Raw genomic sequence first — 16,512 nt, forward strand, 5'->3', positions numbered from 1 at the left:
ACCTGGGCATTCTCTGGGCTTCTGAAAAGGTGTGTCTCTGAGATAAAGGTGGCCTGCTGCTCTCCGGCTCAGGGGGCAAGGGTTGGTACTTCTTCGGAAGTGTTATGAGAGGCCTGTGTGGAGAGTCGCAGTAGGGTCCTGAGAAAGTTTGCTGCAGCAGTGATGCCTCAGGCCCTGAATCCAAACTGCTCTGCCCTCCGTGTCCCCAGCTTTGGGTTGAAAATGCTAGTTTTTGGATGCTAACTACGGAGCAGACCGGTTGGGTCTGGCACTGTTTTCTAAAGGGCGTGACATAATTTCTATGGGGGAGTCAAAGTGCTCCTCCATAGTGCACCTGTTTTGGCTTTAGGAGGCCTGTGGAGAAAATGATAACAGCCTTCCATTCATCCCAGACTGGCAGACCTGAGTTTTTAGAACTACCCAAATAAATATTAAAAAAGTGGCCAGGCACGGTGGCTCACGCCTGTAATCCCAGCACTTTGGGAGGCTGAGGTGGGCGGATCACCTGAGGTCAGGAATTCAAGACCAGCCTGGCCAACATGGTAAACCCCGTTTCTACTAAAAATACAAAAATTAGCCAGTCATGGTGGCATGCACCTGTAATCCCAGCTACTCACAAAGCTGAGGCAGGAGCATCAGTTGAGCCCAGAAGGCAGATGTTGCAGTGAGCTGAGATTGCACCACCTCACTCCAGCCTGGGTGACAGAGCCAGACTGTCTCAAAAAAAAAAAAAAAACCAATAAGAAATATAAAAATGTTTGAAAGTCAGTGAATGCCTCACTCACTCATATTTTATTCACCCTTTCACTCATTTATTCATAAGTATATCAGGTACTTTGGTAGATGCTGGAGATATAGAGAGGAAAAAGATACAGTTTTTGGTTCAAGCTGCTTCCCTCTAGCAGGGAAGAGAGAGAGATGAAGAAATGATTGCCAGAGAATGTAATGCATACTATGGCAGAGGTGCTCACAGGTCCCAGATAGAGCAACAAGAGTGGCCAGTCACTCAGAGCCTCTGCAGCTGTCTGTTGCTCTTTTCTCCATGGAGATGTATAAATGTAATAGTATTTATATTTATATATGTGTCATATATATATATATACATATATATATACATATATATACACATATATATATATATCACATGAATATATACTTAATATATTGTGAGTTCCCTGAGGGCATATCCCATTTTCATATGAATCTAAGCCTGCCAGAAGTATACCCAGCAATACCATCCAGCAAATTTCTGTACTGAAAGAAAGGAGAGGAACAGAAAGAAACAGGGGAGGAATACATTCATTGAGAAGTGAGTGAAGGTATATTGAATAGATAACTGTGAATGAATGAATAAATGATTAAATAGATGAATGAAGGCTTGTTTAATCTTGTTCATTGAAAATCTCATATTAGTTTTTTTTTCTACATCCGTCTCTCACTCTGAAATCATATTAGATTTTCAATGTCAAATGTTTGTGTTTCTCTTTTTCAGATGCTAGCACAAATTATTTCATTGTATAGTGAAACAAAATGCTATTTTAAAGTGTTTTACCGAGGAGGTGGTAAAGGAATCTGAAAAAGAAAAGAGAAACCTAAATTAAGTATATTTTTCTGTGAGCAGGGCCAATGGTTAACAGTTTTTTGGTTTACAAATAGAAATTACAAATTGTGATCAGACTTATAAGACATATTTTTCTAGAGATATCTGAGTTTTTGCACCGTCTATAACTCTATGCTTCTAAAGTAAATAATGAATAACAAATGCATTTGATTGATTTCTCTTACCTTGTTCTTTCTTACGGATGTGTCTCCTAAAACATAAGAGGGAATAGCAGTGAATTTATGGAAAATGTCATCAAGCATTGATTTTATACATGCTTACATGAAAATCATTTTTATTTGTAATAATATTGGTGATAATGTCAGTTAATATTTGCTGAGATCGTATGAGATACCCAGAATAATGCTAAACTCTCTAGTTACGTGGTCTTATTAAATCCTCACCCTTGTTCGGTTAATGAAGAAACTGACACACGGGGAAGTTAAATATCTCACCTACACTCACCCAGCGAGTAAATGGTAGAATGAAGATTTCATTGCACATCGTGTGACTCTTAAGTTCCCTTTGAAACCACTGATTTCTGTTTACGCTTAATGTGCATGTGTATATGTGTGTATGTGTGTGTGTGTGTGTGTGTGTGTGTGTGTACATATACAATTCAATTTCCTGCCTACCACCTTCATGGGGTATTTCCAAGCAGAGGAAAATAGCATCACAGATTTTTCAAAATGGAATAATTTCTGAAGACCCCCAGAATCCAACTTCTTTATTTTATGGATGAAAAAAAAAAAAACTAAGGACAAACTAGGTGGGATAATTTCTCAAGGACAATTAACCTTAGAAAAATCCCAAGTAGAGCCTGAAACAGATTTGTCTGAACTCTAGGTAGTTCTATTTCCATAATTCAACTCAATGTAATTATCGAGCTTCTACTCTGAGCTAAACACAGTACCAGGCACTGGGGAAAAAAGACAAATACAATGCGATCCTTCCTGTCAAGGTGCTCCTAGCTGGGGTGTTCACAGGCCAAGTTTCTGGCTCTGGGGATGTGACACTGTGAAGATGGCTGGCACCGAACATGTTGCCATAGGGTTTATACCTTAGTGGGTAGACCGGCATTGAAGGCATCATGAACAATCTGATAAGGATTTCAAGTAGAGAAGGACAAAGTATTAAATGAATATGTGGGACACTTAAGTTACTCTGGGTTGTCAGAAGGAGGCTCCTTGGAAAAGCAATGTTTGATTATCTCTAAAAATGGGCGTGGTGTAATAAATGCTATTTTATATGGCTGTCGGGGAATCAGTGAGAAAATGTCTATCTTTTGTTACAGGAGACTTAAACCTCCACTGAACACTGGTTGGTTGGCTTCACACTGGGCCTCCTTTGCTTTCCTCATTTGTGAGACAAGGAGATTGAACTAAATCAGTGATTTTTAACCATGTGCTGAAGAGCTCCCTGTACTGTCCCCTGGAAGTCCCGTGGTGCCTGGGCACAGGGGGACTGGTTACTGGTTTGCCATCCCATGTCATTAAGGGCTTAATTTCAGCCCGCTCTCCACTGCACCTCCTGTTTAGATTCCCCTTGGTGAAAGGTCCAACTGGCACAATACAACACAACACAATGCAACACAGCACAAACTGGTCTGTGTAATTTTAATGGCTCTTCTATGTCTAAAACAATTACTTCAAAGAATAAGAATAAAATTACCATTCTTCCTTTCTGTTTTCATTTTTGAAAAACACTTTTGAAATAGGTAGGATTCACTTCTTTATATGAATTCCAAACACTGATTGCACACAGAAATAATTGATGTCCTTGGCATTGTGAAAACACAAAATATGACCCAGGATCTACTTCAACAACAGCAGCAATCTGGTTAACATTAGATCTTTGACTATTTCAAGGAAATCACAAAAAAGCTTAGGCCACATGATGCTTGCTTAAGGCACAAAATTATAAAACATAAAATTAATTTCCTTTCATCTTATTGTTTATTGGCTTCACCTTCAGAGCTCCATGGTGCACCATCTTGCTGCCTGGGTTGATGACTTTCCCTGAACAACTAGATGTTGGCTTTCCAAGAGGTCTTTTTTCACTCTATCTATTGGGGATCAATTCAATTCACTGGAAAAAGAATTCAATAAAGAGACTGAGTTCCTGTAATTTAATAGGAAAATTCCCTTTATGGTTTTCAAGATATCTACCCAGTTTTCTTCAGGGGTTGTGAGTTTAGAATAGGACATCTATCTTCTTTCATTTCATTGATTTATTATTGAGCACATAGTATGTGTCAGGCATGGACTCATTTTTAATATATGTATTGATGTAGGTGTTGGGGGGTATAATACCAACAAATAAAGTTGCTATTCCCATGAAACTTACATTCAGTGGCAGGAGTTAGGAGATACATAAACAAAAGTATAAATAAACGTTCACGAGTGATGACAAGCACTATGCAGAAAATAAAGCAGATTGGAGGACAGCATGGTGTGGAGAGTAGGAGCTGGGGCTACTGTGTTTTAGGCTGGTCTGAGGAGGCATCTGTGGTTAGGGGATGAAATCAGAGGCCTGAGGACAGCGAGGGAGCATGTCCTGTGGATATCTTGGGAAGGGGATTCCTGACAGAGGAAACAGCAAGGGCAAAAGTCCTCAGGTGGTGTCAGTTAATTTTTCTGTTGCTTAAAACAGAATACTTGAAATTAGGTGATTTTCTAGAAATTAAGTAAGTCCAAGAACAAAGGGGGGCATGTGGTGAGAGCCTTCTTGCGGGTGGTGACTCTGAGGTGTCTAAGACGGTGCAGGACAGCACATGGCGAGGAGGCTGACTGTGCTAATGTGCTAGCTCAGGTCCCTCTTCCTGTCCTCATAAAGCCGCTGGTTTTCCTTCCATCAGAACTCAATAACCCATTAATTCATTAATCTGTGAATGGATTGATCTATTTATGAGGACAGAGTCCTCATCATACAATCACCTCTTAAAGGTCTCACCTCTCAATACTGCCACACTGGGGATGAAGTTTCAGCATGAGTTTTGGAGGGGACATTCAAACCAGCATTCCACCCCTGGTTCACCAAAATGCATGTCCTCACATACAAATATATTCATTCCTCCTTGTAGCCCCAAATTCTTAACTCATTCCACTACTAACTCAAAAGTCCAAAGTTCAGAGTCTCATCTGTGAGCCTGTGAAATCAAAACAAATTATCTACTTCCAAGATGCAATTGTGGGGCAAGCATAAGGTACACATTCCTATTCTAAAAGGGAGAAAGAGGCAAGAAGAAAGGGATAACAGGCCCCACCCAAGACTGAAACTCAAGAAAGAAGAATTTGGTCCCTAAGATTCCAGAATAATTTTTTTTTGATTCCACGTCTGGCATTCTGTGCACACTGGAGCAAGAGTTAGGGCCTCCAAGGCCCCGGGACACCCCACCCCTATAGCTTGGTTGTGCTTAGTCCACCCAGCTCTCCCAGGTTGGCATTGCACACCAGTAGCTCTACAGCTCAAGGGTCTTGCTGGCAGGCTCACTCCCATTACTATAGTGGGGATTTTCTGCAGTGGCCTTGCTCCTATGGCTCCATTAGGCATTGCCCTGGTGGGGACTCCATTAGCTTCAACACCACATATCTGCTTTGTATAGCTTTAGTGGGGGCTTTTTGCACGTCTCCACCCCCGTGACAAGTCTCTGATTGGGTCCTCAGGCCTTTGACGACATCTTCTGAAATCTGGTTGGAGGTTGCTGAGCCTCCACAGCTCTTGCTTTCTGCAAGCCTGCAGAATTAGCACCACACAGATACTGCCAAGGTTTAAAACTTGTACCTTGCAGAGCTTCAGTACAAGGGCCTCAACTGGGGTTGCTTGAGCCGGGCAGCCATGAAGTGCTGTGCTGCAGTGTAGGAAGCAGAGTCCCAGGGTAGCTGTGGGCAGTGAGCTGGTAGACAGCACCCCAGTCCTATCCCCTGAAACCTTTCTTCCATACTAGAACTCTAGGCCTGTGATAAGAGGGCAGCCTCAAGATCTGTGAAACACCTTTGGGGTCCTTCCTCCATTGTCTTGAGGGATAGCATCTAGCCCACTTCTATCCCTGTTAATCTCTTTAGCAAATGGTCACTGGGATATACCCTTGGTTTTCTCCTCTGAAGACTTTTTCTCTATGTGGCCAGGCTGAGTTTTCCAAATTTATCCACTCTACTTCTCTTTTAATTAAAAATTCTGTAAATTATTTCTCTGCTCTGAAATATCAATGTAAGTTGCCAAAATAACCCTGCAGCTCCTTCTATATTTTGCTTAGAATTTTCTTCTGCTAGATATCCTAGTTTATCACTCTCAAGTTTGGCCTTCCTCAAAACCCTCAGGCATAGAAACAATTCATTCAAGTTCTTTGCCAATTTATAACAAGAATGGTCTTTATTCCAGTTTTCAATATCTTGCTCCTCAGTTCTACCTCAAACCCCATCAGAATTGCCTTTACTGTCTATATTTCTATCAACATTCTTGTCACAACCACCTATCTAATCATTAAGAAGTTCCAAACTTTACTTAGCCTTCTTGTCTTCTAAGCTTTCACCAGAATTTAAACATTTTCTATCCTGCTCCTACAAATTCTTCTACTTCTGCCCATTACTCAGTTCCAAAGCTGCTTTCCACATTTTCAGGTATTCATTATCAGCAACACTCCACTTCTTGACACCAATTTTCTGTCTTAGTCTGTTTTTTTTTTGTTGCTTAAGACAGAACAATGGAAACTAGGTGATGATTTATATGCAAAAGGAATTTATTTCTTTCAGTTGTGGAGGCTAAGAAAACCAAGGTTTAGGGGATGCATCTGGTGAGAACCTTCTTGCTGAAGGGGACTTACTGCACAGTCCTGAGGCAGTGCAGGGGATCAGATGGTAAGGGGGCTGAGTATGCTGGCTCAGGTGTCTTTCCTTATAAAGCCACCAGTTCCCCTTCCATGACAATCCATTCATCTATTAACCCATTAACCCATTAATCCATTAATGGACTAATTCATCCATGAGGGCAGAGCACTCATGATCCGATTACCCCTTTATGCCTCACCTCTCAATACTGCTATATTGGGGATAAAGTTTCAACACGAGATTTGGAGGGGACACTTGAATTATAGCAGGTGGGATGAGCACGAGGAGGAGGTAAGCCCAGAGAGGTGATGGCAGAGGTGGGAGAGTGCCCAGATCACATGGGGTCTTGTACAATGGGGCAAAAACTTTGCCTTAACTAGGGTGAATCTTTTTAAAACCACCTCATTAAGGTATCACTGACATAGAAGAGCTTTACATATTTACTGTACACATTTAGATTGAATTTGGGGATAAGTACATATCCACGAAATCATCACCACCATCAAGGCCATAAACATATCTGTCACTTACCAAAGTTGACTCCTGCCCTTTTTGTTATTGTTACTTTATTTTATTTTCTTTTTTTGGTAAGAACACTTAGCATAATATCTATCCTCTTAGCAAACTTTAAGTACACAGTACAGTGTCATCAGCTGTAGGCACTTTGTGGTAGAGTGGGTCTCCAGAATTTATTTGTGCACCATAACTGAAACTTTGTCCCCTTTAAGCATCACCTTCCTATGTCTCCCTCCTCCTTGCTCCTGGCAGCCACCATTCTACTCTTTGCTTCTATGAGTTTGACTGTGTTAGGTTCCACATGTAAGTGAGATTCTACAGCATCATTTTTCTGCGTCTGACTTGTTTTGGCCCAACATAATGCCCTCCAAGTCCATCAATATTGTCATAAATGGAAAAATTTCCTTCCCCTTAAGGCTGAAAAATACTCCATTGTATGTATATACCACGATTTTTTGATCCATTCATCTGTCTATGGACCCTTATGCTGTTTCCATATCTTGGCTACTGTGAATAATGCTGCCATGAACAGAGTGCTGAGAGCTCTTCAAGAGCCTGTTTTCAATTCTTTGGATACATACTCAAAAGTGGGATTCGTGAACCATAAGGTATGTCTATTTTTAATTTTTTAGAGGAAACTCCATTCTGTTTTCAATAATGGCTGTACCAATTTACATTCTCACCAACTGTGTGCAAGGGATCGCTTTTCTCCATATTCTTGCCAACACTTGCCATCTTTTGTTTTTTGTTTGTGTTTTTTAAGTAATAGCCATCCTAAGAGGTGTGAGGTGATATTTCACTGTGGCTCTGAGTTGCATTTCCTTCATGACCAGTGATGCTGAGAACCACTTCCTATATATGTGTTGGCTACCTGTATTTCCTCCCTGGAGAAATGTCCACCCAGATCCTTTGGACATCTTCCAATAAGGTCACTCATTTTTTAGCTCTTCAGTTGTATCAGTACCTTGTCTATACTGAACATTAACCCTTATCAGGTATATAGTTTGCAAATATTTTCTCCCATTTTGTAGTTTGCCTTTCTACTCTGTTGATTCTTTCCTTTGCTGTGGAGAAGCTTTTTAGTTTGATGTAGCCCCACTTGTTTATTTTTGCTTTTGCTGCCTGTCCTTTTGGTCTCATACCCAAAAAGTCATTGGCAAGATACAATGCCAAGGATCTTTTCCCTATGTTTTCTTCTAGGAGTTCTGTAGTTTTGGGTATACCCCAAGTTGATTTAATCCACCCCAAATTGATTTCCTTGAATGGTGTGAGGAACGTGGTCCTGCCTTGTTCAGAGGAACAGGTCCTGCCCTGTTCCTCTGCACATTAATATCTAGTCTCTCCACTATATGAAGAGACCATCTTGTCTCCATTGGGTATTCCTGATGCCTTCATCAAAAATTAGTTTAATCAATGCATGCATTTATTTCTGGGCTCTGCACTCTGCCTTACTTGTGTGCATGTTTGGTGTACCACTGACCACGACAGCCCTGTCATGTAATTTGAAATCAGGAAGTGTGATGGCTCCAGCCTTGTTCCTTTTACTCAAGATTGCCTTGGCCACTCAGGGTCTTTTGTGTTACTCAGGGTGAATCTTTACGATACACTGTCGCTGTGTCCTGTGACTTCATTATAATGTAGGATTATTTTTTCTAGCCTCACTTAGTATTCCTCCCTCCCTTTTAAGATTTTTGTGTAGTATAATATTGGCAATAGTTACAAAAATCCACAGGGATTTCAGCCGCATCAAATATGTTGACTGGCAAGTGCTGATACCATGAGCTTCACTTAATCTTTGCTTAGCTAACCAAAATCCTTCAAAGTAAGAGGTTAAGGTGAACTTAAGGAACTTTTCTGGTGAAAAAAACTGGATTGAACAAGCAAAGTAACTTGTCTACCATTATACAACTTTGATAGTAATTCAGATAAATTCCAGAAAGCTTCTTAAAATTTGGGGGCCTTATTTAATAAAGAAATAATAACTCAAGTATTTGTGATATTTAAAGGAGGGTGAGCTTTGGAACTGAATTTGTTAAGATTGAATCTTGATCCTGTTCATACTATGGGCAGGATCATGGCACGTGCTTAATGAATGTTTATGAAATAAACAAACGGATTGAGCAGTGAATGAATTTCCCCATCTGGAGAAGTAAGGAGTGCTTATTTATACTTCATGGAAATTCATGTGTGGAATAAATGAATTGATGCACTTCAAGGCATGGTTCTTAATGCACAGCTGCAGTTACTACTATTATTATAGTATGAAAAATTAGAGGGAAAACGGGAATTTACCTCCCTAATGAAGTACACAAATATTCTAAGATGCTAGGAAAAGTTCTCTGTCAAACAAGAGGACCCAAACCGTTGTTCAAAGTCTTTCCCATCTCCAGTTTTCTCTTGGAGAAGCCCGGCATGCTCTCCACCTGGTGGTCATAACGTGTAATTAGCACCATTTGCCCAGAGACTCATCGGCTTTGCAGTCTCAGGACAGATCTCACAAAGTTACTGCTTTTGGGGAGGTAATGTACTGAGGTGGGCATAGCATGGTTGCAGAATCCGATGGACCTTGGTTTGACTGTTTCCACCACAACTTATTATGGTGAAACCGTGAAGACATTGTCAATATCACCGTGTTCTGGGAGGGTTAAAGTAAGGCCTCTTGAAGAAGGAAAAAGAGTTAAGGGATCGTTCTTTGGAGTGGCTGCTGCCAGCTTGCAATGGATGGTTGTTAAACTTTCAGAAATTCTGTGAACTAGCTTTACATACAGCCATTATTAAAAATACATTACATAGGCCAGGCGCGGTGGCTCAAGCCTGTAATCCCAGCACTTTGGGAGGCCGAGGCGGGCGGATGACGAGGTCGGGAGATCGAGACCATCCTGGCTAACACGGTGAAACCCTGTCTCTACTAAAAAATACAACACAATTAGCCGGGCGTGGTGGCGGGCGCCTGTAGTCCCAGCTACTCGGGAGGCTGAGGCAGGAGAATGGTGTGAACCCGGGAGGCGGAGCTTGCAGTGAGCCAAGATCGCGCCACTGCACTCCAGCCTGGGCGGCACAGGGAGACTCTGTCTCAAAAAAAAAATTAAAAAAATTACATAAACGTACACTTAAGTTACAGCAGCCCTCCACTTATCCTAAGGCAAAATGTTCCAAGACTCACGATGGATGTCTGAAACTGAGGATAGTAATAAACCCTATATATCCTATGCTTTTTCTAAATATACAGACCTATGATAAAGGTGATATGTGACAGCAAAACAAGCACACTTTTTTTTTCCTTCTTCCCAATTTCACGGATAGAAGATTCATTTTTATTGTCGATCCCAGTAACCTCAGCATACAATATTTTTTCTTTCCTTTTCAAGTTGAGAACTTCCACCTTTTCACTTAAAGGAATCACTTTACATCTTCTCTTTGGCAAATCAGAACTGTCAGCATCACTACTCTTGCGCTTTCGGACCATTTTTAGGTAAAATAAGGGTGACTTGAACCTAAGCACTGAGATTCCACTCAGTGAATCTGGTGGGCGAGATGACTGCTAAGCAATTAACAGGTGGATAACGGACACAGTGCAACAGAAACACTGGACAAAGAAATGATTCGAGTGAGACTGCTCAGGATTTCATCATGCCGCTCAGAAACAGCATGCGAATTAACATTTATGAATTATGTATTTCTGGAATTTTCCACTTGATATTTTCAGACGTTGGTTGAGCATGGGTAACTGAAACTGTGGAAAGTGAAACTGAGGATAAGAAGGACTTCTGTATTTGTTTTTCACTTAGCTACTGTTCAATTTGTGGTAAATATATGCAATACCACCCCCCCACTTTTTTTGAGACCAAGTCTCGCTCTGTTGCCCACGCTGGAGTGCAGTGGTGTGGTCTTGGCTCACTGCAACCTCTGCCTCCTTGGTTCCAGCGATTTTCCTGCCTCAGTCTCCCAAGTAGCTGGGATTACAGGTGTGCACCACCATGCCTGGGTAATTTTTTTGTATATATATTTTCTTTTTAGTAGAGATGGGGTTTTACCATGTTGCCCAGGCTCCTGAGTTGTCTCGAACTCCTGGGCTCAAGTGATCCACTGGCCTCAGCCTCCAAAAGTGCTGGGGTTACAGGCATGAGCCACCACCCCCTCCTGTAATACCCTTTAACTATGAAATACAATCATGCAATAATACTATGAAATACAATCAGAAATAACTATGAAATACAATCAGAAATAAAACTTAAGTATAATGTTCTGTAATTAGAGACGCAGACTTGGGAAAAATTGGATAAACTTGGTCTCAATCAAAAAATTTATTGTGTCTAAGAGCTTTATGATTTATGAAAGCAAACCTTTAGGATATGGTATTCTAATGGTTATTTATGGAAGAGTCCAAAGGAGCAACTTATGCTCCAAGTGGCTAATAATGTATATTTGGCAAGGCCAGTTTGAGAAACCTCTCCAAGTCTGCTGAAACTTTCAGAAATTAATCACAGCAATACATTGCTGAAACCATTGTTTAGGTTGCAATGGGAAGGGATTAAGTTAGGCAAAGCCAAGGATGTGGGAGAAACCTGCCTGCTCTAACAGCTCCTCAAAGAAGGTCGGAAAGTGCATTTGCTGAGGAACATGTGCTTCAACTGCTTTCATGCTGGGGTTAGTGAGAGACGTGGGATAGAAATATTTTTCCAAAACAAGCCTGGGAGATATCTTTTCCCCTGACCTGGGTGTCTCAGGGAATGGAGGAAGGGAGAGGAGGGGATGATGTGGGCAGTGGGGTGGCTGGATTTGTATGTATGAATCATATCCATGAATTCACAAAAAAAATGCTGAACCACTGAGTTCTATTGTGTTTCTACAGATGGGATATTAAGGCCCAGTGAAGGAATATGATATGCCTAAACTCAGAAAGGGACAGATGGGGCCAGAAGTCACCCAGGCTTCTTGACTTGCTTCTTTACAGGCCCCCACCTAATGGGAATGTGTGACTGAGGCCACAGGCTCATCTCCAGGTGCTTCTAGGACACCATACTAAGAGGTAATGCTTATCTAATGTACTATTAAAATGGGCTAAATTGCAGATTTAATTTGACAAATATTTGCTATGCATCTGATACAGGAAATAGAAAGAAATTATTTAGGCACATAGCGAGGGCAAAAGAATCCCCAGCAGAACTTCCCTTCTAAAAAAAGCAGCCCAAGAAATCATTTCTTTTCTAACAAGGAGCAGCCTGAAAGATCGAGCTGCAAACATAGATAAGGAAGTTGGAAGCTTGCATGGGGTGTGGTGGTTGGGCAGGGCAGGGGTTGTCGGAGGAGGCCTGGAGCTATACCAATAAAAAAGGGCTACCTTGGGGCCAGGCATGTCTGCCACGTAATCTTCGTCCTCCCTTTTTTGTTAGCACGTGTACAGTAAGAAAGAAATGGGCAGCATGGAAAAGCTCAGGCAGAGAACCCACCTGCATAATAAGATTGAGGTGGGGGCTGCCAGAGATTCACACCCTATGTAGGTGGCACACCTGGTCTTAACTGGTTTTTCATGCCCTATGTAGATCACACACTGCCTCCCCACTAGCTCATCTATAAAACCCCCTATTTCACTGTGGATCAGCAGCCCATTTTTCCGGGGCTCCTCTCCATAGCAGAGCTATTCTCTTTCTTCTGCCTATACAGTTTCTGCTCTTAACCTCACTCTTTGTGTGTCTGCATCCTTGATCTTCGTGGCCATGAGACACCATGAGACAACAAACCACAGGTGTCAGCCCAGACAAGGAGGCCACTTCACATCCACCATGTGCCCCATCTGGTGCTATGTGTTTGCTGTCAGGAAAACAATGTTTCATAAACCATGGTCTCTGTGATTGAGACATGTAGCTTATTTTTTATACATTCATCTAAATGATGTATTGTATATGCTAAAGAAAAAAACTCCATAGAGCATGAGATGGTTTCGGCCTTCAGAGAGAGAATCTGGAAAACTTTCCAGTGCCAGGAGAAGGACAGAGGGTAAAGGAGGGAGGAAAAATTTTGGGCATTGCTAGTGCAGTTCCACATGCCTTTGCTGAATGTCTACCATGTGTCAAGAACTGTGCCATAGGTTTGTGTTGATTTTCACCTTTAAGGACATCAAATACTGTAGGTTGTAGGTGCTATTTTCTCCATTTTATACACATGGAAACCTAAATTTAGAGAGGTGAAGTTACTTGTTGTAAGCCTCATATTTGGGAAGCAGTAAAGCTGGGATGTGAACTCAGGGCTATTTGTCATCAAGTCCAGCATTCAATTCATACAACCACCTTCTAGCTGCTTTTATTTTTTAATTTTTTTTTTTTTTTTTTTTTTGAGACAGGGTCTCACTCTGTCACCCAGGCTGGAGTGCAGTGGTGTGATCTCAGCCCACTGCATCCTCTGCCTCCCAGGCTCAAGCTATTCTTTCACCTCAGCCTCCCGAGTATCTGGGACTACAGGTATGTGCCACTGTGCCCAGCTAATTTTTGTATTTTTTGTAGAGATGGGGTTTCACTTTGTTGCCCAGGCTGGTCTTGAACTCCTGAGCTCAGGTGATCCACCCACCTTAGCCTGGCATGGTAACTCACACTGGGATTATAGGCATGAACTGTTGCAGAGGGCCTTAGCTGCTTGTGAATATCACAAATCACTTCCCCTGAGGACACTATCTCATACCTCAGTCAAATGTCCTAGGAAGCCTTCCTGGGAGACACACTTCTTCCTGCAAGGCAGAATTAAGTATGCACTTTTTTGAGTTCCCACAATATTTAGACACACCGGATTGCAGGCTTCTCCAGGTCTAAGGTGTCATGTGACTCAGTGCCAGCTTAGTGCCCAGGCATAAGGTCATTTTAAACAAAGTGGCCTAGGATCACAGCAGCAATCGGGCAGTGCCATAACTGTCAGTAAATAAGATGTGCTCCCTCCCTTTCAGGAACTCATTGTCTGGCTGGTGAAATAGACATAGAAACAGAGAGCTTATTATGGGGCTTACGGGCTTATTGAACAACTAAACAGCCAGCCCTAGTGTTGAGCACATACGAGGTACTAAATATTATTGGTCGAATTATGATGAAATAAGCTATATTTCCCCTCTATGTGAAACTGCCTTTGCAAAGATTATATCAGTGAGAGAATTGTAATTTTTTTTTTTTTTTTGAGACTGAGTCTCACTGTGTTGTCCAGGCTGGAGTGTAGGGGCATGATGTCCGCTCACTGCAACCTCTGCCTCCCAGGTTCAAGCAATTCTCTTGCCTCATCCTCCCAAGTAGCTGGGATTACAGGTGCGCGTCAGAATGCTGGGCTAATTTTTTGTGCTTTTTTATTTTTTAGTAGAGATGGAGTTTCACCGTGTTAGCCAGGATGGTCTCAATCTCCTGACCTCCTGATCTGCCCACCTCAGCCTCCCAAAGCGTTGAGATTACAGGTGTGAGCCACCACGCCCGGCCGAGAATTATAATATGAATAGTAAGCTAAGCTAACTCACTCCCCATCTTATCTTTTCCTTAATTACTCCTGGGCTATTGGGCAAAGCTACCTTTGGAACACATTCAGGCTATAGTTTAAATGATAATAGGACTTGCCCCAAACTCAACCACTTTTGTAAAGCTAATGGCAAGCCATCAGGCTGGGGGGACAAGAACAGCCTGAGTCCAGTTAAGGCGCAGACATAAACGATTGTCAGCCATTATTCCCGAGGTTATAAGACATGCAACTTCCCCAGTTATTCCTGCAGATAACACCACTATTGTAGATCGGCCTTTGGAGATATCTTTCCCAGTTTTTTGCATGCGTGTCTGACACCCATGGTTCCACCTAAACCCAATGCCTCCACCTTAGTGCCAACCTCTCTCCTGTAGCCTCACCCAGAAGTAATTCATCTGTTTGAAGACAGCTTCAAACCCCTATAATTTCATCTCCACCCCAATCAATCAGCAGCAAGCACCTGTTACTTGCCCTCCCATCCCTTCCCGCAAACTGCCTTTGGAAACCGCTAACCTATGGGCTTTGAATGAGACGATTTGTGTATGAACATCTCCCACGTGGTGTGGCCAGCCTCGTGTCTATTAAACTCTTTCTCTACGGCAGTGCCCTGATCTCTCTTTATGCAGTGGGCAGGAAGAACCCCTCGGGCGGTTACATGTGTGCCCATTTTCATCCTGCATTATAATCTTCTCTGTCCCTTCCATACAAGCAGCTTTTACTATACCAATTTCATGTTTATTATTAATGACCTTTTCTTCACATTGTGATGTAGGATATGGAATTAGAAAAACTAAGTAGAAAAGAGAGAGGGCAAACTTATCACTGTTCATCGCTCCCCCAGGGACTGGCAGGAAGAGGAGGGGGGAGCATGCAGGGGCGGAAGCATTTACGTTCACAAGCTGTCTGTAGATGTGGCTTTCACAGATTAAGGAATATCCGCCCCAAACAATGGATCATTTATAACACCCGAGAAACTACTCAGAATAGGAAATGTACTGTGAACCTAGAATTGAAACTAATATATGAGTCGATCTAGGCTTTTCTGAAATGTGTTCTAAGGAGCATGGGCCAAAGAATGTGATCCCAGAAAAAGCAGGTTCCATGGACACTTAAGTTACAAATGCTCCGTGCCATATCCCCCTCTTGGAGATCCACAATGCTCTTAAAAACTTGGTCAGTAAAAAGATCTGTTTATTTTTGTTTAACTCAGTGTTTCTCAAAGTTAGTGCATCCAGAGTTTCCCATGTATTTATTTATTTTATTTTATTTTTTTCTGATACAGAGTCTTGCTCTGTCACCCAGGCTGGAGTGCAGTGGCGCAATCTTGGCTCGCTGCAACCTCCACCTCCCAGGCTCAAGCAATTCTCCTGCCTCAGCCTCCCCCGTAGCTGGGACTACATGTGCACACCATCATGCCCAGCTAATTTTTTGTATTTTTAGTAGAGACAGGGTGTCACCATGTTGGCCAGGCTGGTCTGAAGCTCCTAACCTCAGGTGATCCGCCTGCCTCGGCCTCCCGAAATGCTGGGATTACAGGCGTGAGCCACCGCGCTTGGCCTTCTCTTTTATTTAATATGATTCTCAACATCTCACACAATTAGTTTCAGATAACTGTACTTTGAGCTACTTAGAGCTTCATTCATTGTGTCTTAGAGCAAGGACCAATGGGAGGAAGTTGTAGGAAGACATTGCTGTTCCTTATACTTAGCTGAAAGTAAAGAGCTGGGGCTGCTTAAAGGTAGGGTGTGCTTCCTGGAAAGGTGGTGAGGCTCTTGGGCCACTCAATTATCTGTAAGGGATGCTGTGCCTCAGTTACAAGGAGGGGCTGGATCATGGAGATTCTGCTATTTTAAAACTTTTGATCAAATAAACAAAATAACTCTTCCATTCTGCTGGCTTGCATGTAAGACATGCAGGTATAGAGGCCGCTTGTCCCAGTTTACCCCAGATGTCTCTGTGTTTAACTCAGAATGTCCTGCTTCTGAAGAACCCCTCCATCCAGAGCAAACTGGGATGGTTGATTCCAGTGAACACCCCAACATTACAAGGAAAAGAAAAAGTGCTTTTCATTATGCGTGTATTTCA

General features: G+C 42.2%; 1 protein-coding gene across 1 annotated transcript in view; it reads right to left on the minus strand.

The window, feature by feature from the left end:
* The window catches only part of CLNK (cytokine dependent hematopoietic cell linker), a 199,678-nt gene that overhangs the window by 52,836 nt on the left and 130,330 nt on the right, over nt 1-16,512 (minus strand). The window contains exons 9-11 of the mRNA XM_055384078.2: nt 1,786-1,811; nt 1,553-1,572; nt 3-113 (exon numbers count right to left, since the gene is read on the minus strand). Of these exons, the coding sequence (XP_055240053.2) occupies nt 3-113; nt 1,553-1,572; nt 1,786-1,811 (157 nt within the window). The remainder of the gene's footprint in view (nt 1-2; nt 114-1,552; nt 1,573-1,785; nt 1,812-16,512) is intronic.

This window comes from Gorilla gorilla, chromosome 3 (assembly GCF_029281585.2).
Source record: "Gorilla gorilla gorilla isolate KB3781 chromosome 3, NHGRI_mGorGor1-v2.1_pri, whole genome shotgun sequence".
Taxonomy (NCBI): Eukaryota; Metazoa; Chordata; class Mammalia; order Primates; family Hominidae; genus Gorilla; species Gorilla gorilla.